Raw genomic sequence first — 18815 nt, 5'->3', positions numbered from 1 at the left:
GCTGGGTTGCTTCAACATGCCTATTCCTAAGGGTTTACAGATTAGCTAGCCCAGTGGTTCTCAACATATGGTCACAGGTTCAGCAGGAATAGCACGACCTGGGGACTTGCCAGAAAATGCAAATCCTCAGGTCTTACCCCAGGTGTACTGCGTCAGACTCTGGAGCTGTTTACAACCCACAATTAACAAGCCTTCCATGAGATTTTGAGCGACTAACTCTCTCTCTGCCATGTGATCCAGATGGTTTTCAGATAAAGTTTGAAAACCAGTAATCTAGTCCAGTTAGAGCTTCCCTCTCTTAGACATGTTCTAGGTCAGAGACAGCAGGCTGAGGGGTTCACAGTTGGTCAATATCCACAATGTACTGGTGCAGATAGAGCCTGGTTAGACAATCCTCATGAGAAAGTATTTTTGCTATTTTTGGAAAAAAAAAAAAATAAAGGATAGGATCAGATCATTTTGTAAATTATGGCCCCACGTTTTACTGGCTCTGCTTCAACAGAATGCCACAATCAATAGTCATGGATTTCTGTCTAGCTCATTAATTCAAATTCTTACTAAGTAGCAGTCAGACTATGGTCCCAAAGCTGAACTTTTCAAAGATATAGGAACACATTAGGATGAATTTATGATCAACCCTTTAAAAAGGAATTCTTAATGCACATTTATTCATTCAAACATTTTTCAAACACCAACTTCCTGCTAAGCTATGCTAAATGGCAATACAGAGGTGAGCAAAGTACAACCCACCTCCTTTACTGAAGATCTAGCGGACTTCAGATGGCTGCACAGGAGTGCACCTTGGTAACCATCTGGCTCTGTGGCTGTCAGTGTGGTCCTGACACCAGGGGACTGATGTTGGGTGTCTCAAGTATCACTGAGAAGTTGTCCTCAGACCTTGCCCACACCTACTAAGTCAGAAACTCAGTGGAGCAGGGAGGTGAGATCAGCAATCGATTTTCAGTCATTTGGGTGCCCCTGATGCATGCTAAGATTTAAGAACCCACAATCTAGCCTAATTATATTTTACCTTTCTCAGGTCACAGACCTAAGAATCTGAGCATCTGATGAAAACAGTCTTACTTTTCACTTTGGATGTTGTGAACTGTGAGGGCCCAGTTTAAGGATTGATCTCGTACAAGCCTTTATTTTACAGTTGAGCAAAGTAAATACCAAGAGCTGAGCAAACTCAGGGAGATAGTGAAGGACAGGGAAGCCTGGCATGTTGCAGTTCATGGGGTCACAAAGAGTTGGACATGACGTAGCAACTGAACAAGTGACTTACTATTTAAGTTAATCAACTAATTAATGACAGAAGAATGGTGCCTCCAAGCTCAAACCAACCAATTCCAAATTCATTTCTCTACTCCTCTATTTACACGGAAGGAAAAGCCAAAATATGGGTGCAAGCAAGAACACCCAATTCCTGGTCACAGGAATCTATGATGTCATTAAAACATCTATCCTGCCCATATAAAATGTAACTAGTCCTTCAGAGAAGGCAGGCATAATTTTTTTTTTTTTGTAATGACTACTGCAAGGAAATACATGCAATTTCCAAAACGATCTCTGATGAGCGGAAATGCTCCTAGGAATTCTTTTCTGTGCTAAAAGAAAATAGGGCAACATTTTGCTCAGTAAAAAAAGTGTCCTCACGTTTCTTGTTTTTGCTGAAAGAGCTGGGTACTCCTGTCTGTAGACTGACAGGGTCCACTTTATCACATACCAGAAAAGAACTCAACATAGAAACTGACAATGAAACTAGGCAAAGTTAAACAAAAGAAGGTCTAAGTGAACTGATCCTATATGTGGTCACCTCAAACTCAGGGGAAATGAACCTATGCTGTCAGAACTCAGGATGACGATCTACCTAGAGGAGGGAGCGGTGGAGGCTGGGAGGGCGTGTCCTCTAGGACTGTGCTCACAGTTATGGTCTTCACTGGAGCCCTGCTCACACAGGTGTGCTTAGCTTCTATTCAGACAACAGTCTGCATTTTCCTTTCTTATAGGTAAATACACACTTGAAACACACACATAAAACAAGGTGTTTTAAGGATGCAAAGATTAGCTCTAAAAAGTTGTTTTTCCTGGAAGAAATATTTTAATCCCATGGAGGTGTCAAGGCATCTATCCTGAGGAACCTTGAAGTTAGTAATTTTTCAGAAGAACTTAGTGTAAAGAAATAATTGCCTATAGCCATGTTGGACCTGGTGTATTTCCAGACAGCTGCTTTTTTTTGGCTTAATAAGATATTCTCCGTACCGCCAATGCAGGGGGCCCAGGTTCAATCCCTGGTGAGAGAACTAGATCCCACGTGCTGCAGCTAAAGATTCTGTGTGCTACAATAAGACCTGGTGCGGGCAAATAAAGATTTTTTAAAAACACAAATTCAAAAGTAAGACTCCTTGTGTTAAAATTATTCAAATCCCTTGACCCAAATTCCATTTTCATTTTTTTTCTGAATAAACATAGATGAACAAAACCTTATGTCAGAATATTTTAAATGGTTATTTTTAAAAGAAAAACATTTAAAGATATTTTGAACATAAAGAGTAGTAATTGAACTTACACTGAATATAAAGAGTATTATATTATGCTCCATCCATACCAAGGATAATTATATATATTTTAAAATCATGTACTTCAAGGATAGTTATTGAGGTGGCAAAATGGTATCAAACACTACTTAATAAAGAGCAGGATAAAAATGGTACAGAATAGACTTAATTTGTTAAAGAATTAAGCAAAGCCATATTTGTAAAAAATATAAAAACATTTAAAAAATATAAAAACTAAGTTCCCAACAAGCTATGGGGCAACTTGCCCCTCACTGCACTGCAATTACTGAGCCTGTGCTCTGGGACCTGCTCGCCACAAGAAAAGATCCCGCAGGCCCCAGTGAAGCCAAATGAAAAAATATTAAAAAAAGATATTTCCTACGTTGTCTTTAAGTGCTGTCGTTAACATTAGTTTTAATCTATTCAGATTAAAAACTGTTTAACATAACATACAGTTTTCATCTAACTAGAAACGATTTTAGTATGTATTAATAGAGGCTAATAATAATAGACTAATTAATAGAGATTGATACTACTGTGGTCACCAGCCTCCAAGAGAGCCCTCGAGTCTCCCCACTGTCTGGAAGTCACACCTCATGTCGTCCCCTTCGGCACTGTACCCGAGTTGGTCTGTGCCACCAGTAGAACCCGACAGTATGGTAGGTCACTTCAAATACTTAGTTATCAAAGATAGCCCTTCCAGGGCTGCCTTTCTCACACCACTCATTCTGGGAAAAGCCAGGGGTTATGCCATGAAGACTCTCAGGCAGCCTAAGCAGAGGGCCTGTGGTAAGGGACATGCGTCTGTAGCCAAACGTCACCGAGGAACTGAGGTCCTCCACCAATCCTTGCTTTGGGGCCGCGCCCACAGGCCCCACACTCACCCAGCCTCAAGACTGAAGAAAGAGCTCCAAGGCAGCAACAGGGGCATTAATGTTTTAATGGATGGGGGAGCTTATTTGTCTGAAGCAGGATCCTGGAGCAACACCCCACCATGTCAGTAGACAGCAGCAAAGACCCCAGGGCAAGACGTGGCAGTCTTTGGTACCAGGGGCAAAGGGAGGTTACCAGTTACAAGGGAATTGACATCAGGTGTGCACTTCAGTCACCAGGAGAACCAGCAGAAAGGCCGCTCCTTTTAAACTGTCTGAGTAGAGGGGTCTGATCTAACGATTAGAACAATCAGCACCTGGGGCCTGGAGCAAGGCGGCATTTCCAGATTAGACTCTATGACTAAGACAGAAGGTCTGTCATTTGATGAGGGTGTAGGGGAGGCTGGGACTTATTGAGCAGGGGTTCCCTGGTGGTGGCTCAGACATAAAGAATCAGGGACGCAGGTTTAGATCCATGGGTTGGGAAGATCTCCTGGAGGAGGGCATGGCAACCCACTCCAGTATTCTTGCCTGGAGAATCCCATGCACAGAGGAGCCTGGCAGGCTACAGTCCATGGGGTTGCCAAGAGTGGGACACGACTGAGCCACTAACACTTTCACTTTTCTTTTCCCCAACCTGGACCTGGCCACACAGTAGGAGGTGAGAGGCCAGCAAGCAACAGAAGCTTCGTCTTTACAGCCATTTGCTATTGCTCACGTTACTGCCTGAGCTCTGCTTCCTGCTCAGTGAGATCAATAAATGTAACGCACTTGAATCATTCTGAAGTCCTGCCCCTGCCCCCCATACGTGGAAAAATTATCTTCCAGGAAACTGGTTTCAAAGTGGCTGGGGACTGCTGATGTAGACAGAGCAAGAGAGCAGCCATCTTGAGTGGCCTGAGCTTGCCCCACCAACAACTTGACTGCAACCTCAGGAGAGGCCAAGCTGGAGGCCACCCTGCCAAGCTGCTCATGGATCCAAATCACAGAAACTGATAGGATAAATGTCTGTTGTTTAAACTTGCTAAATGTGGGGATAATCTGCTGTGTAGCAATAGATAACTAATGCAATTAGTTTTATAATTAGGACAAGTTTTCTTTAAAAAAAGTAAAAGAGATACTTGTCTTTCTGAGAAAGAAAGGGCTTTGGTTTGAGGCTTCCTTGAGTTTTTGCTGATAGGCATCCTTCTTCTCCCCCATGACTGCACATGCCTGCTAAGTCACCTCAGTCGTGTCTGACTCTTTTCGAACCCATGGACTATAGCCCATCATGTTCCTCTGTCCACGGGATTTTCCAGGCAAGAATATTGAAGTGGGTTGCCATTTCCTTCTCCAGGGGATCTTCCTGACCCAGGGACTGAACCATCTTTGGCGCCGCCAGCATTGCAGTCAGCTTCTTGACTGCTGAGCCACCCGGGGAGGCCCTCACCCACGATTACGTACCTGAAAATCACTATCTTAAGCTCTGTTTGGAAAAAATATTATGTGCTAGAAAACATTAAGTAGTTTATACGTTAGAAAACTGACTTTCCAGATGTTTGCTCAGTAGAAGTGCTCCTGAACCTTCTTGAGCAACCTTCTAATTGAACTGTACAAACATACATTTCATTATAATTTGACAGCAGAAAATAGGGGCAAAAGGGCATAAGTGTGCAACTCAGTAATGGGACTTTTAGTTCCATCTTAGTCACTAAGACCTAGGACAGTAGGTCTGAGTGTGGATACTTTGGAAATAGTGGGGCAAAGTCAAATATCTTCTTCACACATCTTACTCAAGATCCCCAAAATGACAGGGAACATGCTGATTTAAACTTAAATCTAAAATACATAAAAGTTGACATACAAAATTGTTATTACAAGTTGAATGTAATTTTCAATATTTTAATCTTTAACTATATCTGTCAAAACATCAGAGATGAAGATTTAACTTACAGAGTGTGCCTGCCATGTATACTAATTGGCAGTCAGTACTTGTCAAATTAGTTTGCCAAGTTTGCTTTCAATAAAAATTATTCATTTTTTTCATTTCAAATAAATACATTGAATATGCACTCTATGATGTGAATACCATTTAACTTCATAATTCTTATTTTTAGATAGGCAGAAGGAGGGGCAGATGGAGGCTTGCCATGAACTAATGGACTGGAAGAAATAAGATGCAGATTGAAAGGAAAAACCAGAAGCAAAGAGGAGAATTTTCCAGGAGAACAATTTTAGGAAAGAATATATAAGCGCCCCCTGGGGTATGCTAGTCACTTCAAGGGGCTGTAAAGCTCTTTATCCTATGACTTCTACTCATTCTTGAGTACAGTCATTCTTGTCCTTATTATTTCCTGCATAATGAAAATGACATCCTCACACACAGATAATATTATTATTATCATCAATTTATGGTATTGGTGCTGCTGCTGCTAAGTCACTTCAGTTGTGTCCGACTCTGTGCGACCCCATAGACTCTCCAGATGATATTATTATTACCAATTTATGGTATTGGTGCTAGTGTGCCTACACTTTTGGGTGGATTTCTACGACACTACAAAGGTAAGTGAAATATATTCGCCAACGGTACAAGGAGTAGAAGTGCTTTGATCAACAAGAACCATTCAGCATTTTGGATGGGAAAGCAAGCCTGACATTGAAACGTCATCTGTACAAGAAGTCAGGACAGTAAAGAAATAAAAGCGCTGAAAATATAAGCCCAGATTTTTAAAAAGCCATTTATTTTAAAAAACTGGTTTGTCAAATCACATACACGAGCAGATACACAACTACCAACGTGGCCCTGTAACAGACACCAGTGGGGCGTTCACCACACAGTTCCTGAAAAATACAGCTTAAAAAAGAGGAGTCTGTGGAGTATTTCGCCTCAGATACCTACTGGACTCCCTGTTGAATGGCTTTAAGTTAGCGAATAGTGAGTGAGAGGTAGAGTCCCAAGTATAATCGCTGATGCCTCAGGGCTCCATTTAAAAACAAAACAAAACAGAAAACCATTTCCCCTCGGCAAAAGGGAAGTCTATCCTATTTTTTTTTTCCTTTGTGAAAACGGAAGCCAAGTTTCTCTTCTCAAATGGCTCAGCATTCCCAATAAAAGTGTTGTGTGGTGACCTAGGTATTGTGCTTCTTGAGCCACCTAATTCTCTTCACCTTCAGATTCAGACTCTACGAGAGAAGAGAGAGACAAGTCAGGTCCTTTTCTTCTGAGACTGTTAAACGAGGTCAGGAAATAGTTTCTATTCTTATCTCCCTGTCCCCTAAAAAAACACATTATTGCCTGGGTGTCCATTGACTAAGAGAGTCAGAAAGGGCAGAAGCAAACTTTTGGATTTTTAAATGAAATTGACTTTCTAAAAAGGCAACATACTCAGAAATATTACTGGTGACTATAACTACTTGTATGTTTCTGGATCATCAACTTCTCATGCCTAGTTGGATTAAGTCTCATCATTATTGCTCTTCCAACTTGTATTCCCACTTTAAGCACATCAACCAGTAAAGGTGCTATAAAAAAATTGATCTAATCCCATAAATGTAATTATTTTTTTCCTTTCACATCTGATTATTTCTTCCTCTTAGTCCTCCACTAGGGATAATTTAAGAGATTTTGTTTTGTTTATCATGCAGATATTTTCATTGCCTTGATTCAGAAATGAAGGTTTAGAACTTCAGTTTTACAAAGCCAAAAAAAAAAAAAAAAAAAAAATCTGTGGAGGGAGGAGCTATTTTGAATTACAGTGAGAAAGGAGCTGCTAAATGGCCACCAAGGTTGTTAAATACAATCATACCTTCTTCTGCGTTTTGTAACCACTCCACAAATTTCTTCATCTGGTCAAGGAAAACACTTTTGCCTTTGGCAACATGTGCTTCTTTGTACCACTTCAATATCGCTTCTTCACTCAGCACATCAGCTGCAATTTCAAATCAAACATTTCAAAGTTATTACATACATATCATGTTTTAAAGCAAGTTCATGTCTTACAGCTTAACAGAAAGCAATCACTTCAAATATTAAAATTCTGTTATAAAAGAAACTCATATTGAAACTTATCAGAAGACAAGAACTAAGCTTGTTTCCACACAGCACAGTGTCCTGTGTCCAGCATACGTTAGTAGTTTGGGTAGTGATGTTGCTTAGTTGCTCAGTGGTGTCGAACTCCTTTGTGACCCCACAGACTGTAGGCTTTTCTGTTCATGGGATTTCCCAGGCAAGAATTCTGTAGTGGGTTGCCATTCCCTTCTCCAGGGGACCTTCCTGACTCAAGGATGGGACCCTTGTCTCCTGCATTGGCAGGTGGGATCTTTATTTCTGAGCCACTGGGGAAGCCCAGTAGATAGGATCGTCAGTACTTTAGTGATGATGGTGGGACCGGGACTTGGAAATCTTACAGTGTTAATTTGCTGGGAGGAAACTGGGTTATTTTGCCAATGAATCAGCAATTCTAGCATTTCAGAATACCCTTTGTCCTGCCAGTTTCAAACACATCTTGATTAAGCAGCGACCTCAAATGACTGGTCTTTTAAGGGGATTTACTTTAGGAGAACAAAAGGGCAAACAAAAAAAAATATTATAGATAGAATGCAATAATGGTAATATTAATGATTAAATATAAAGATGAGCTTCCTGGGTATACCATGGGACCAATATACACAGAATCCAAAGTTCTACATCACTCTATCGCTGTCCTAAATTTATTTTCCCACAATATCTAAATCACATGAGTTTCCTTGTACACCATTCAGGGAGAAAGACGTGTTAGATAGATTTCCTACAGGTTTTTAAGAAAAAGTGTTATCTATTAACTATCTACTACCTAAAACTCTAAATTCCACAAATACACCTTGATACCCTCAAGTTATCATTAACTTAGAATAGTTAATGTTAATAGAAAGGGGAATGTGGAAACAATAGCCTACATACTTTGCCAATGTTCTAATGGGTTGTCTTTCGGGGTTTTGGAGTGTGACATGAAACAGAAACCATATAAAAAGGATTTATTATTATCGCCAATGCCTGCCCAATCCACTGCAAATGCTGATAAATCATTCTAACGATGTTTTTGTAGTTAAAATATACCTTTAACTTATAAAAACAAGAGAAATGTTTTGATATTGCTTTTATTCATAATATCACTGATCTCTTCATAACAAAAGCCTTGTTTTTTAAAATTAATAACTGGCTCTCAGATTCAACTGAAGAGATTAAATTGACTAAAAATGCACATGATTGGTTTTAGAAAATAGAAAAGTGTGTTTTATTTTTTATTTTGATCATTAAATACACTACGTTTTGCAAAGGAAGATAGAAATCTGGGTTTATTCATTTTTAAGGACTAGACTTAGAAATTATAATCAGGAGTCCTAAGTAACTACTCTTAGCTTCTAGTTTTTGAGTTTCTCATGTTTCCAGCTCTGCACTCTCCACTCACAATGATAAAAGAACTTTCCTACCTCTGGCCATCAAAGTCTAGTTTTCATAGCCATGAGAAGAAGATGGTTTACAGCTCGAGGAAGTGATTTGTTACTGGGTAAGAACACTTTGCAGAAAATTTCCAGGAACACTGATTATCTCAAACATGAATTTTAAAAGTCCCTTTTATAGGATTTGTTTTTATGACATCTTTAAGATGCCTGTGATTTCTACTAGTAACTTCCAAACTGTTTCATCATGTTCTCCTATTAGTAAGACAATTTTGAGCACATACGTTCCCAACATATGTATATTTTTTGGTTTACAAACTATATGCATGTACTAACAACTACTCTTCATGGGGTTCTCAAGGCAAGAACACTGAAGTGGTGTGCCATTCCCTTCTCCAGTGGACCACATTCTGTCAGACCTCTCCACCATGACCTGTCTGTCTTGGGTGACCCCACACGGCATGACTTAGTTTCATTGAGTTAGACCTAACAGAAGCAGGAGATATTAAGAAGTGGCAAGAATACACAGAAGAACTGTACAGAAAAGAGCTTCATGACCCAGATAATCACGATGTTGTGTTCACTCACCTAGAGCCAGACATCCTGGGTTGTGAAGTCAAGTGGGCCTTAGAAAGCATCACTACGAACAAAGCTAGTGGACGTGATAGAATTCCAGTTGAGCTATTTCAAATCCTCAAAGATGATGCTGTGAAAGTGCTGCACTCAATATGCCAGCAAATTTGGAACACTCAGCAGTGGCCACAGGACTGGAAAAGGTCAGTTTTCATTTCAATCCCAAAGAAAGGCAATGCCAAAGAATGCTCAAACTACCACACAATTACACTCATCTCACACGCTAGTAAAGTCATGCTCAAAATTCTTCAAGCCAGGCTTCAATAGTACATGAACCGTGAACTTCCAGATGTTCAAGCTGGTTTTAGAAAAGGCAGAGGAACCAGAGATCAAATTGCCAACATCTGCTGGATCATGGAAAAAGCAAGAGAGTTCCAGAAAAACATCTATTTCTACTTTATTGACTGTGCCAAAGCCTTTAACTGTGTGGATCATAATAAACTATGGAGAATTCTGAAAGAGATGGGAATACCAGACCACCTGACCTTCCTCTTGAGAAACCTATATGCAGGTCAGGAAGCAACAGTTAGAAGTGGACATGGAACAACAGACTGGTTCCAAATAGAGAAAGGAGTACGTCAAGGCTGTATATTGTCACCCTGCTTATTTAACTTCTATGCAGAGTATATCATGAGAAACGCTGGGCTGGAAGAAGCACAAGCTGGAATAAGATTGCCAGGAGAAATATCAATAACCTCAGATATGCAGATGATACCACCCTTATGGCAGAAAGTGAAGAGGATCGAAAAAGCCTCTTGATGAAAGTGAAAGTGGAGAGTGAAAAAGTTGGCCTAAAGCTCAACATTAAGAAAACGAAGATCATAGCATCTGGTCCCATCACTTCATGGGAAATAGTGGAAACAGTGTCAGACTTTATTTTTGGGGGCTCCAAAATCACTGCAGATGGTGACTGCAGCCATGAAATTAAAAGAGGCTTACTCCTTGGAAGGAAAGTTATGACCAACCTAGATAGCATATTGAAAAGCAGAGATACTACTTTGCCAACAAAGGTCTGTCTAGTCAAGGCTATGGTTTTCCAGTGGTCATGTATGGATGTGAGAGTTGGACTATGAAGAAAGCTGAGTGCTGAAGAATTGATGCTTTTGAACTGTGGTGTTGGAGAAGACTCTTGAGAGTCCCTTGGACTGCAAGGAGATCCAACCAGTCCATTCTAAAGGAGACCAGTCTTGGGTGTTCATTGGAAGGAATGATGCTAAAGCTGAAACTCCAATACTTTGGCCACCTAATGTGAAGAGTTAACTCACTGGAAAAGACTCTGATGCTGGGAGATATTGGGGGCAGGAGGAGAAGGGGACGACAGAGGACGAGATGGCTGGATGGCATCACTGACTCGATGGACGTGAGTCTGAGTGAACTCCGGGAGTTGGTGATGGACAAGGAGGCCTGGCGTGCTGCGACTCATGGGGTTGCAAAGAGTCAGACACGACTGAGCAACTGAACTGAACAACTACTACTATTAATGTTATAAAATAAACATAGAACTAAACATGTAAAGGGAAATTCTATTTTTTCTTCTCACCATAATGAATCATGTCATGATACAATCTACAGGTTGCAAAGGCGACAGAGTGTAGCTTAGTGACACTGTCTCGTGTCTTCCTTATGAAGGTTGAGAGCTCACTCCTGCGTTTGATTGCCCCACAGAGGCCAAAAGAGACCATGCAAGTACTAGAATCCTTGTTGGTGACTGTGCTTGTGAAAAGGACTGTACATGACCGGGAAAACTTACCAGATAGATCATCTACTGAAAAATCAGACCATCTTTGTACAGAGCTGAGCTCATGGAAGAATTTAATAATAAATTCTCCTGCAAGACCAAATCTCTAGGGAAATAAATAATAAAGAAGGGACAGAAACAATGACACAGGGCAACTTTGAGGCAAAGTGTGAATATCAAAAAGAAAGTTAACTTTTGTGTAGGAAAAAATCGAATCACAAATGGAAGGAGCTCCTTGACAAATGTAGGAGAGAGAGAACTTGTGTTTTCCACTAAGGAAAAGTAGGGAGAAGAGTTCATTATAACCAGGAGATGGAGACGACAAAGTGTTGGGATCTCCCCCAACTACCTACTAGGAATACAGACGATCAGTAAAAGTACAGTAAGAAAGGAGACATGCCACAATTGCACCAAGGCCTCTCATATTACAGTGTTTCTCTCCCTTCTATGTGGCCAACTTCTTCATCACCTCTGGGGAAAATACTCTGGTCCCTTGAAAGCCTTCCTCTTTCCTTCACCAAGTTAGCTCCAGCTCGGAGTTAGGGGCCCCTCCGCTGTCTTCCTTCCACTTCTCATCATCATTTATTGGTACCAGCCTTATTTTAGCCACTGATATGGTGATTATAGGAGAGAGCCACTGCAGTATTCTTGCCTAGAAAATACCATAGACAGTGGAGCCTGCCAGGCTACAGTCCATGGCGTCGCAAAGAATCAGACATGACTGAGTGAATGAATACACACACACATTGTGATTATAATTGTGGATTTTCTTCTATACTCTGAAATCCAGGCAGTCAGGGACTGTTTTGTTCATCTCATTTCCAGCATTTAACATAAGACTTGGCAGCTAGTTTGCACTCAGTACATGTATAATAAATAACCTGATGAGAAAAACTAAATATGTCTCAATGTGTAGAATTTTAATTCAAAATTTGGGTTTTCATGAGGGTCAAAGAGACAATATCCTAAGAGTGTTATGACAACTGCAAAGTGTTAGGTGATGTCACTTATTTAAATATTTAAGTTGAAAACGATGTCACCTGAAACATAAAATTCAGTGCTTTTTATGAGCAGTGGCGTATAGGGACATGAGTCAAACATAATTTACCCTAAGAAAGCTGGGACTATATGTGAGAAGGTCAAACATCTTTTAGAATAAGAAACTTCTTTTAGAAAAATGTGTGTGAGGAATAGAATTTCACCTAAGAAATATCTGTGAACAATAAAAGCCATAATAGAGGTACTAATAGTACTTGAGGAGGTAGTTTTGTATTTTTCCAAAACTACATGCTGAGAATACACTACCTAGCTTTAGGAAGAAAGAAGTTTATTTTAGAAGGTGAATAATGCAACATTAGAAAAGTAGTGATGGACTTACTATTTTCCTTACTGCCTTAGAAATATAAAAATCTAGATTCTAGTACAAAATGTGAATCTTCAGGAAGTGACCAATCACCACTGTCTCCTTTCATTGCTGCAAAGCATTACTCAAAGTTTATTCACCTTCACTCCTCTATTTTTTTTCTATAAAATATATAAAAATGAAAATTTTAATAATGGCACTCTTTTAAGCAATTAGGTTTTCAGAGGGGACACAGGGAGTCATATCCCACAGTTTCTGTTATCCTCAATTTTAGCAATACAGGAAGATGAGTGTATGTAATAGAGATACTCAGAGAAGGCAGTGGCAACCCACTCCAGTACTCTTGCCTGGAAAATCCCACGGACAGAGGAGCCTGGTAGGCTGCAGTCCATGGGGTCAAGAAGAGTCGGACACTTACTGAGCGACTTCTAAAATGGGAAAGGAGAAATGATTTCCATTACATTTTTGAAAACTGGCTTTAAAGCAAAATGTAAAGGGCTTCCCATCACTAGATAAAAGAAGCAGACAAAACACTATTTAATATTTGTAAAATGTGTATGTGTATATGGAATTAATGGTTAAGCATAATCTTAACCATGTTACTACAGTTCATGGGATTTGTCACTAAATAAATATCAATAAATATCCTTTAGGTCAATCAGTAAATATCCTTTAGGCATTCAATAAATATCCTTTAGGTCAATCAGTGATCTGAGACCAACAGTCACAGCATCACCTGGAAATTTGTTAAAAGGGAAATCTGAGGGCCCAAGGCTCAGAGGATAAAGCATCTGCCTGCAATGCAGGAGACCCGGGTTCGATCCCTGGGTTGGGAAGATCCCCTGGAGAAGGAAATGGCAACCCACTCCAGTATTCTTGCCTGGAGAATCCCATGGACAGAGGAGCCTGGCGGGCTACAGTCCACGGGGTAGCAAAGAGTCGGACATGACTGAGTGATTTCACTTCACTAAGGCTGGACTCACTGAATCAGAATCTTTGGAGAATGTTTTAACAAGCTCCCCAGGTGATTCACACACACAGGCACTGGAAAAGGAGTGCTTTAACAAACATAGTCCTCAAGTCTTCCTAGACATATGAAATACAGGACAAGAACATCCAAATCCATATAAAGACAAACGAAATATATGTCTACTGGTGCACAAGCGTTTGCTGAATGAAATAAGGCCAAGGTAAAAACTACTATGAAAAGGAAGGTAAACACAGTAACTCTCTTAACAGTCATAAAGAACAAACATTCTTCAGGGATTCCATGTTCTCAAGAGAAAAAAATGCAATTATTTTATTCAGAAGAACAGCCTATATGTATAATTTTGTGGAAAATTGCAAAGTTACTTAGAAAATGATATTCAGTTTTAACTTTTCAGTAAAATATAGTTTAGGTTTCTATTTGCAAGTTTCCTGGTTTCATTTCCAAAAACAGCTAGGCCAGAATAAAACTGATGCTGACGCTTATGTTCCTGTGTTCCCTTGGGCCTGCTCATACTCACCACAGACTTTACTACCTGAAACAATCTATTTAATAGGTAACCTATGGTGTAAGGAACAGCTAATGCCTCTTCTTTGTACTTCTTGGTGCCCATTTCTTGGATACAATTCCAGGCCACTGTTCCTTAGAGTTTGGGGCTGAAGAACAGGAAATAACTCAAAGCCGCCAGTTTTGCTAGCTGTTAGTAGTTGTTATAAAAAGTATAATGGGGGAGGATGCTGACATTCATTAATGGTTAAAAAGAGAAATCTGAAGAGTAGGATGTTAATAGTTAATATGCCATCTAAATGCCTTTACTGATCAAAAAGTAGTTTGTCTTGGCCACCGGGTACCACAGGTATGTTTGCCATAGGACCTGCAGGTCTGGTTCTGATGGGTTACCTAGCATTAAGACAGTGCTGTCTCATGACCTGGGGTATCATGTAAGCCCTAGTTTTAGGATGTTGCTATCTCACAACCATATCCAAGTGAGTCTAATACAGACCTGGCCAAAAAAAAAAAACAAACCAAAACCAAAAACACCTTTTATGGAACTTCAAATGGGACTCTGCAGTCATCACAGTCTCCCACTGACACAAAAAACTGTGCCAAATACCTTAGTGCTGAGAAAGCAAAAATATCACCCACACACTTATGGGCAAGAAGAATGCATTTGAAGAATCTGGATAGCCAATTAAAGCTCTGTGAAATGCTATCACGCATTTTTTTCCAAATAGCTAGCAACCGATAACGTAAAACTTTTACATTCCAAACTGTCATTCAAAATAGACAAATTTAAGAACGCATCAAAAAGAAAAGAAACATTTGACTGGTACTCATTTATGTGTTTGTTGTGTGCGTGTCTGTTAGTCGCTCAGCTGTGTCTGACTCTTTGTGATGCCATGGACTGTAGCCTGCCAGGCTCCTCTACCCCTGGAATTTTCCAGGCAAGAAAACTGGAGTAGGTTGCCATTCCCTTCTCCATGGGATCTACCAGACCCAGGGATTGAACCCGGGTTTCCTGCACTGCAGGTGGATTCTTTACTGTCTGAGCCACCAGGGAAGCCCATTAATTTATACTTTAGTTTTCTTCTGTTATGCCATTTAAGATAGCAGTAATTTCTAATAAACAATTCATCATGTTCAAAATGTATCATTGTTTAAATGCTCCTTCCCCTCTCCTCATAAAACTAACTACAAAGCTAGACCAAAGAATAGTCTAGGATCATTTTTTAAAAATATACTATAGGTATAGAGATTGAGATCAGTTAAAACCCTAGAGCATTCATTTTTTAATAAACTGGCAGTACCAGTTGTCATGGCAACCTAAACCTTATAAACATAATGAACAGACAGTCAATGTGAAAATCTAAAAATAGTCATTTCCTGGGCAAATAGGAGACTGGGTGAGCCAAATAACTAAAACACAAAGTTTAAAGCTAATTTAGAGCCAGCTTGATGGTATCTGAAAGGCCTGAACATGCTTCTGGTGATCCTTACAATTCAAACACAGACCTTCTTTTTAGTAATTACAGTCTTTTTCACCATCCTCTCTCCCCATCTTCTGAAATTATAAGTTCATCACCAGTCTTCTAGCCATTTCCATCAGTGAGAAGTGCACAGGGGCCTAATCAGACTGGGACCTGGGGCCACAGGCATTTATGGGTTTTGTATGAATACCCCCTCTCTCTACATAATATGGCTGCCTCACTAAAACTCAGAGATGAGCAGAAACCCATGTCCCCCTCTGCATCACCCCTTACTCTGGCCCAAAAAGAGCTTCAACAAAACACGGAAGCATAGTGGCAGAACGACACAGATCCATACCTTTGTAAAAGAGAACCACAATCTTCTGAAAGGCTTTCATGAAATGGATGTTGTCGTAGCAGTATTCCTGAACCTTCTGCAGGAGGATCAGCTCTGACTGGCCTTGGGAGCTGAACACAGCCAGGAGTGGAGCATATTGCTGGAAGAGGAGCGGGGAGGAAGACCGTTCACTTTTGTGGGAGGTATAGGGCTGATGCCACTTGAAGCACAAGCAGTCACCTGGAGATGTGCTTAGAAAACTTCCACTTTGAGGATTATCTTATTATAATATTATGTCCAACCAAAATGAATTTTCTACCCCTGCACCATATCAGATTTCTCTCATTGCACCTGCTAAGAGAGACCAAATAGGAACTCCTGGCTCTGTCAAGAGACAACTGCTATGCTATGTGTTCGTCTAATGGATATTGTGAAAATGAGGCAGAGATCCTAAGTTCTGAAGGTTCCCAGGCCTGCTGTGATTCCTCCACTCCTGTCTCTGCCGCTGGAAGAGCAGAGGTCTCTTCCCAGATCCCCTCACAAAACATCTTTATGGTTTTGTTTTGTTCATATTGCTCCTTCTGTCTTAAATGACCTTGGCTTCCAGTTCTTGATGTGGGTGTGTCTCTCTCAGTCCTGTCTGACTCTTTGTGATCCTACTGATTGTAGCCCGCCAGGCTCCTCTGTCCATAGAATTCTCCAGGCAAGAATACTGAAGTGGGTTGCCACTCTCTTCTCCAGAGGATATTCCCAAACCAGGGATCAAACCCAGGTCTCCCACACTGCAGGCAGATTCTTTACCATCTGAGCCATCAGGGAAGCCCCTAGTTGTTGATGTTTGGCTATTATATTGTCTAAGAGTTACTGAGCTCAGCACAAACTCCTCCTCCGATCCTTCCCTGCATAGGCTACTCACTGCTCTGTTCTCCTAAATATTGAAGAGTTATCCAATTTACATCCTACCGAGTTTATACTATGTAGGTGTCCGCTTCCCAATTCAACTGAAAACTCTGAAGGCAGGTTCTAAGTCTTCTATGTTTCTTAATAGTTTTACAGGGAGAGGATGATGAAAGCAAACACATATGTATCCCCCTACAAAAATATACAATTTATACAATCAGTTGATTACTTCTACCACTCACTTTTCAAATTCTAACGTCAACTTGTAGCTGACTCCTTAGGAATTTTTGTCAGGTAGAAGGAAAACTAACAGACTATATTTCTCTTTAATACTGAATATATGACTATTCCGTGGATTTTCTGATGTTTTTAATAAGAACTTACCCTCAGTTATTTCACAAGCTCTTACATCTCAAACATGTTAGGTGGTGGCATATTTGAAAGGGAAAACATTAGGAAATATATGTTTGGACTGGACCTGGGACACTATGATTAGAACCCATCTGTCACACTGTTAAAGCTGCAGCTGGCCTGCAGCCAAGACAGCCTGGCTGGAACCCTGTACCTTCAGGTGTTTGAGGGCCTGCTCCGCCACGAGTTCCTCCTTCTTGTTCCATTCCACAGCGTTCATTATACAGGTCCACAGAAGTCCGATCACTGCTGTTTCTGGAAGATCATTCCTTTTCATTTCTTCTTTAACATAGAGAACCACCTACATTTCACGAAGATAGGAGTCAAAAGAAGAACAGGCAGGTGGGGAGATCCCCCCTTCTCTGTGCTTAGTGAAAGGTTTGGGGCAGACAAACACGCTGCTAGTCCCACCCTTCCTGGCATATGCTCTCAAGTTCCAAGGCAGAGGAGAACACAATGATTTGTTCTCAGAGCGGATTTATTTTTAGTTCCCAAATTAATAGGCTTAGCTCTGGCCAGGAGCTGCAGGGTAATAGAAAATAACAGCGAATCTTGGTTTCTCAGAGTTAGTCTTTTACAGGCAGGACCCCTGTTGAGTTCAGCAGGGCAAGGATTATTTAAGCCAGTCTGACTTTCTGGGGTTTGAAGACAGCAACAGAGCTGTGAATGTCTACTTCCAATCCTCAACTTAAAACCTCTTGATGAAAAGTGTCTTGGGTTAGTATGAGGCACTCACTACAATTTATTCTTTAATTATAACTTTCGAATATCCTCATGCCTCATGTAAATAAATTGTAAAGTGCAAAGACTTCTTTTAGATGGTATATATCAATGTAGCAACACTCAGCAGGCTATTTTCCTTCAGAATTACTTTTAAATGCGCAAATGTATCCTAAAAACCTGATCATATGGAATAAATTCTGCCTAACAGTGTATTTTATATTAAACTTATTTGCAAAAATCTTTCCCCTTTTGAAATAAAATCCCAAGTAGAGTTGAGGACTTCAGTACACGCATGTATGCTAAGTCGCTCAGTCCTGTCCAACTCTTTGCGAACCCATGGACTGTAGCCCACCAGGCTTCTCTGTCCATGGGGATTCTACAGGCAAGAATACTGCAGTGAGTTGCCATTTCCTTTTCCACGGGATCTTCCTGACCCACGGATTGAACTTGCTTCTCTTAAGTCTCCTGCCTTGACAGATGGATTCTTTACCACTACCGCCACCTGGAGGGCTTAAAAAGTAATTAAAAACCATAATGCATCTTGCTGCAGCTGCTGCGTCGTGTCTGACTCTGTGTGACCCCAGAGACGGCAGCCCATCAGGCTCCACCATCCCTGGGATTCTCCAGGCAAGAACACTGGAGTGGGTTGCCATTTCCTTCTCCAATGCATGAAAGGGAAAAGTGAAAGGGAAGTCGCTCAGTCGTGTCTGACTCTTAGTGACCCCATGGACTGCAGCCTACCAGGCTCCTCCGTCCATGGGATTTTCCAAGCAAGAGTACTGGAGTGGGGTGCCATTGCCTTTTCCAATAATGCATCTTAATGTACCACTTTGTGAGCTTCCCTGGTGGCTCAGACGGTAAAGCGTCTGCCTGCAATGCGGGAGACCCGGGTTCGATTCCTGGGTCG

At 40.7% G+C, this 18815-nt stretch overlaps 1 protein-coding gene across 4 annotated transcripts in view; it reads right to left on the bottom strand.

The window, feature by feature from the left end:
* Nucleotides 1-6131: 6131 nt before the first annotated feature.
* The window catches only part of BZW2 (basic leucine zipper and W2 domains 2), a 62877-nt gene continuing 50193 nt past the window's right edge, over nt 6132-18815 (bottom strand). For 2 of the 4 annotated variants that reach the window (XM_015095211.3, XM_004007770.5), the window contains exons 9-12: nt 17340-17486; nt 15896-16034; nt 7216-7338; nt 6132-6592 (exon numbers count right to left, since the gene is read on the bottom strand). In XM_015095211.3, coding sequence (XP_014950697.1) covers nt 6564-6592; nt 7216-7338; nt 15896-16034; nt 17340-17486 — 438 coding nt within the window. In that variant the 3' untranslated portion in view covers nt 6132-6563. Of the gene's footprint in view, nt 7339-15895; nt 16035-17339; nt 17487-18815 lie in introns of all 4 variants that reach the window. The other 2 variants (XM_060414532.1, XM_060414531.1) reach the window with 1 other exon arrangement.

This window comes from Ovis aries, chromosome 4 (assembly GCF_016772045.2).
Source record: "Ovis aries strain OAR_USU_Benz2616 breed Rambouillet chromosome 4, ARS-UI_Ramb_v3.0, whole genome shotgun sequence".
Taxonomy (NCBI): domain Eukaryota; kingdom Metazoa; phylum Chordata; class Mammalia; order Artiodactyla; family Bovidae; genus Ovis; species Ovis aries.
The sequence above is the reverse complement of the archived record's forward strand: the minus strand, read 5'-3'. Positions and strand labels throughout refer to the sequence as shown.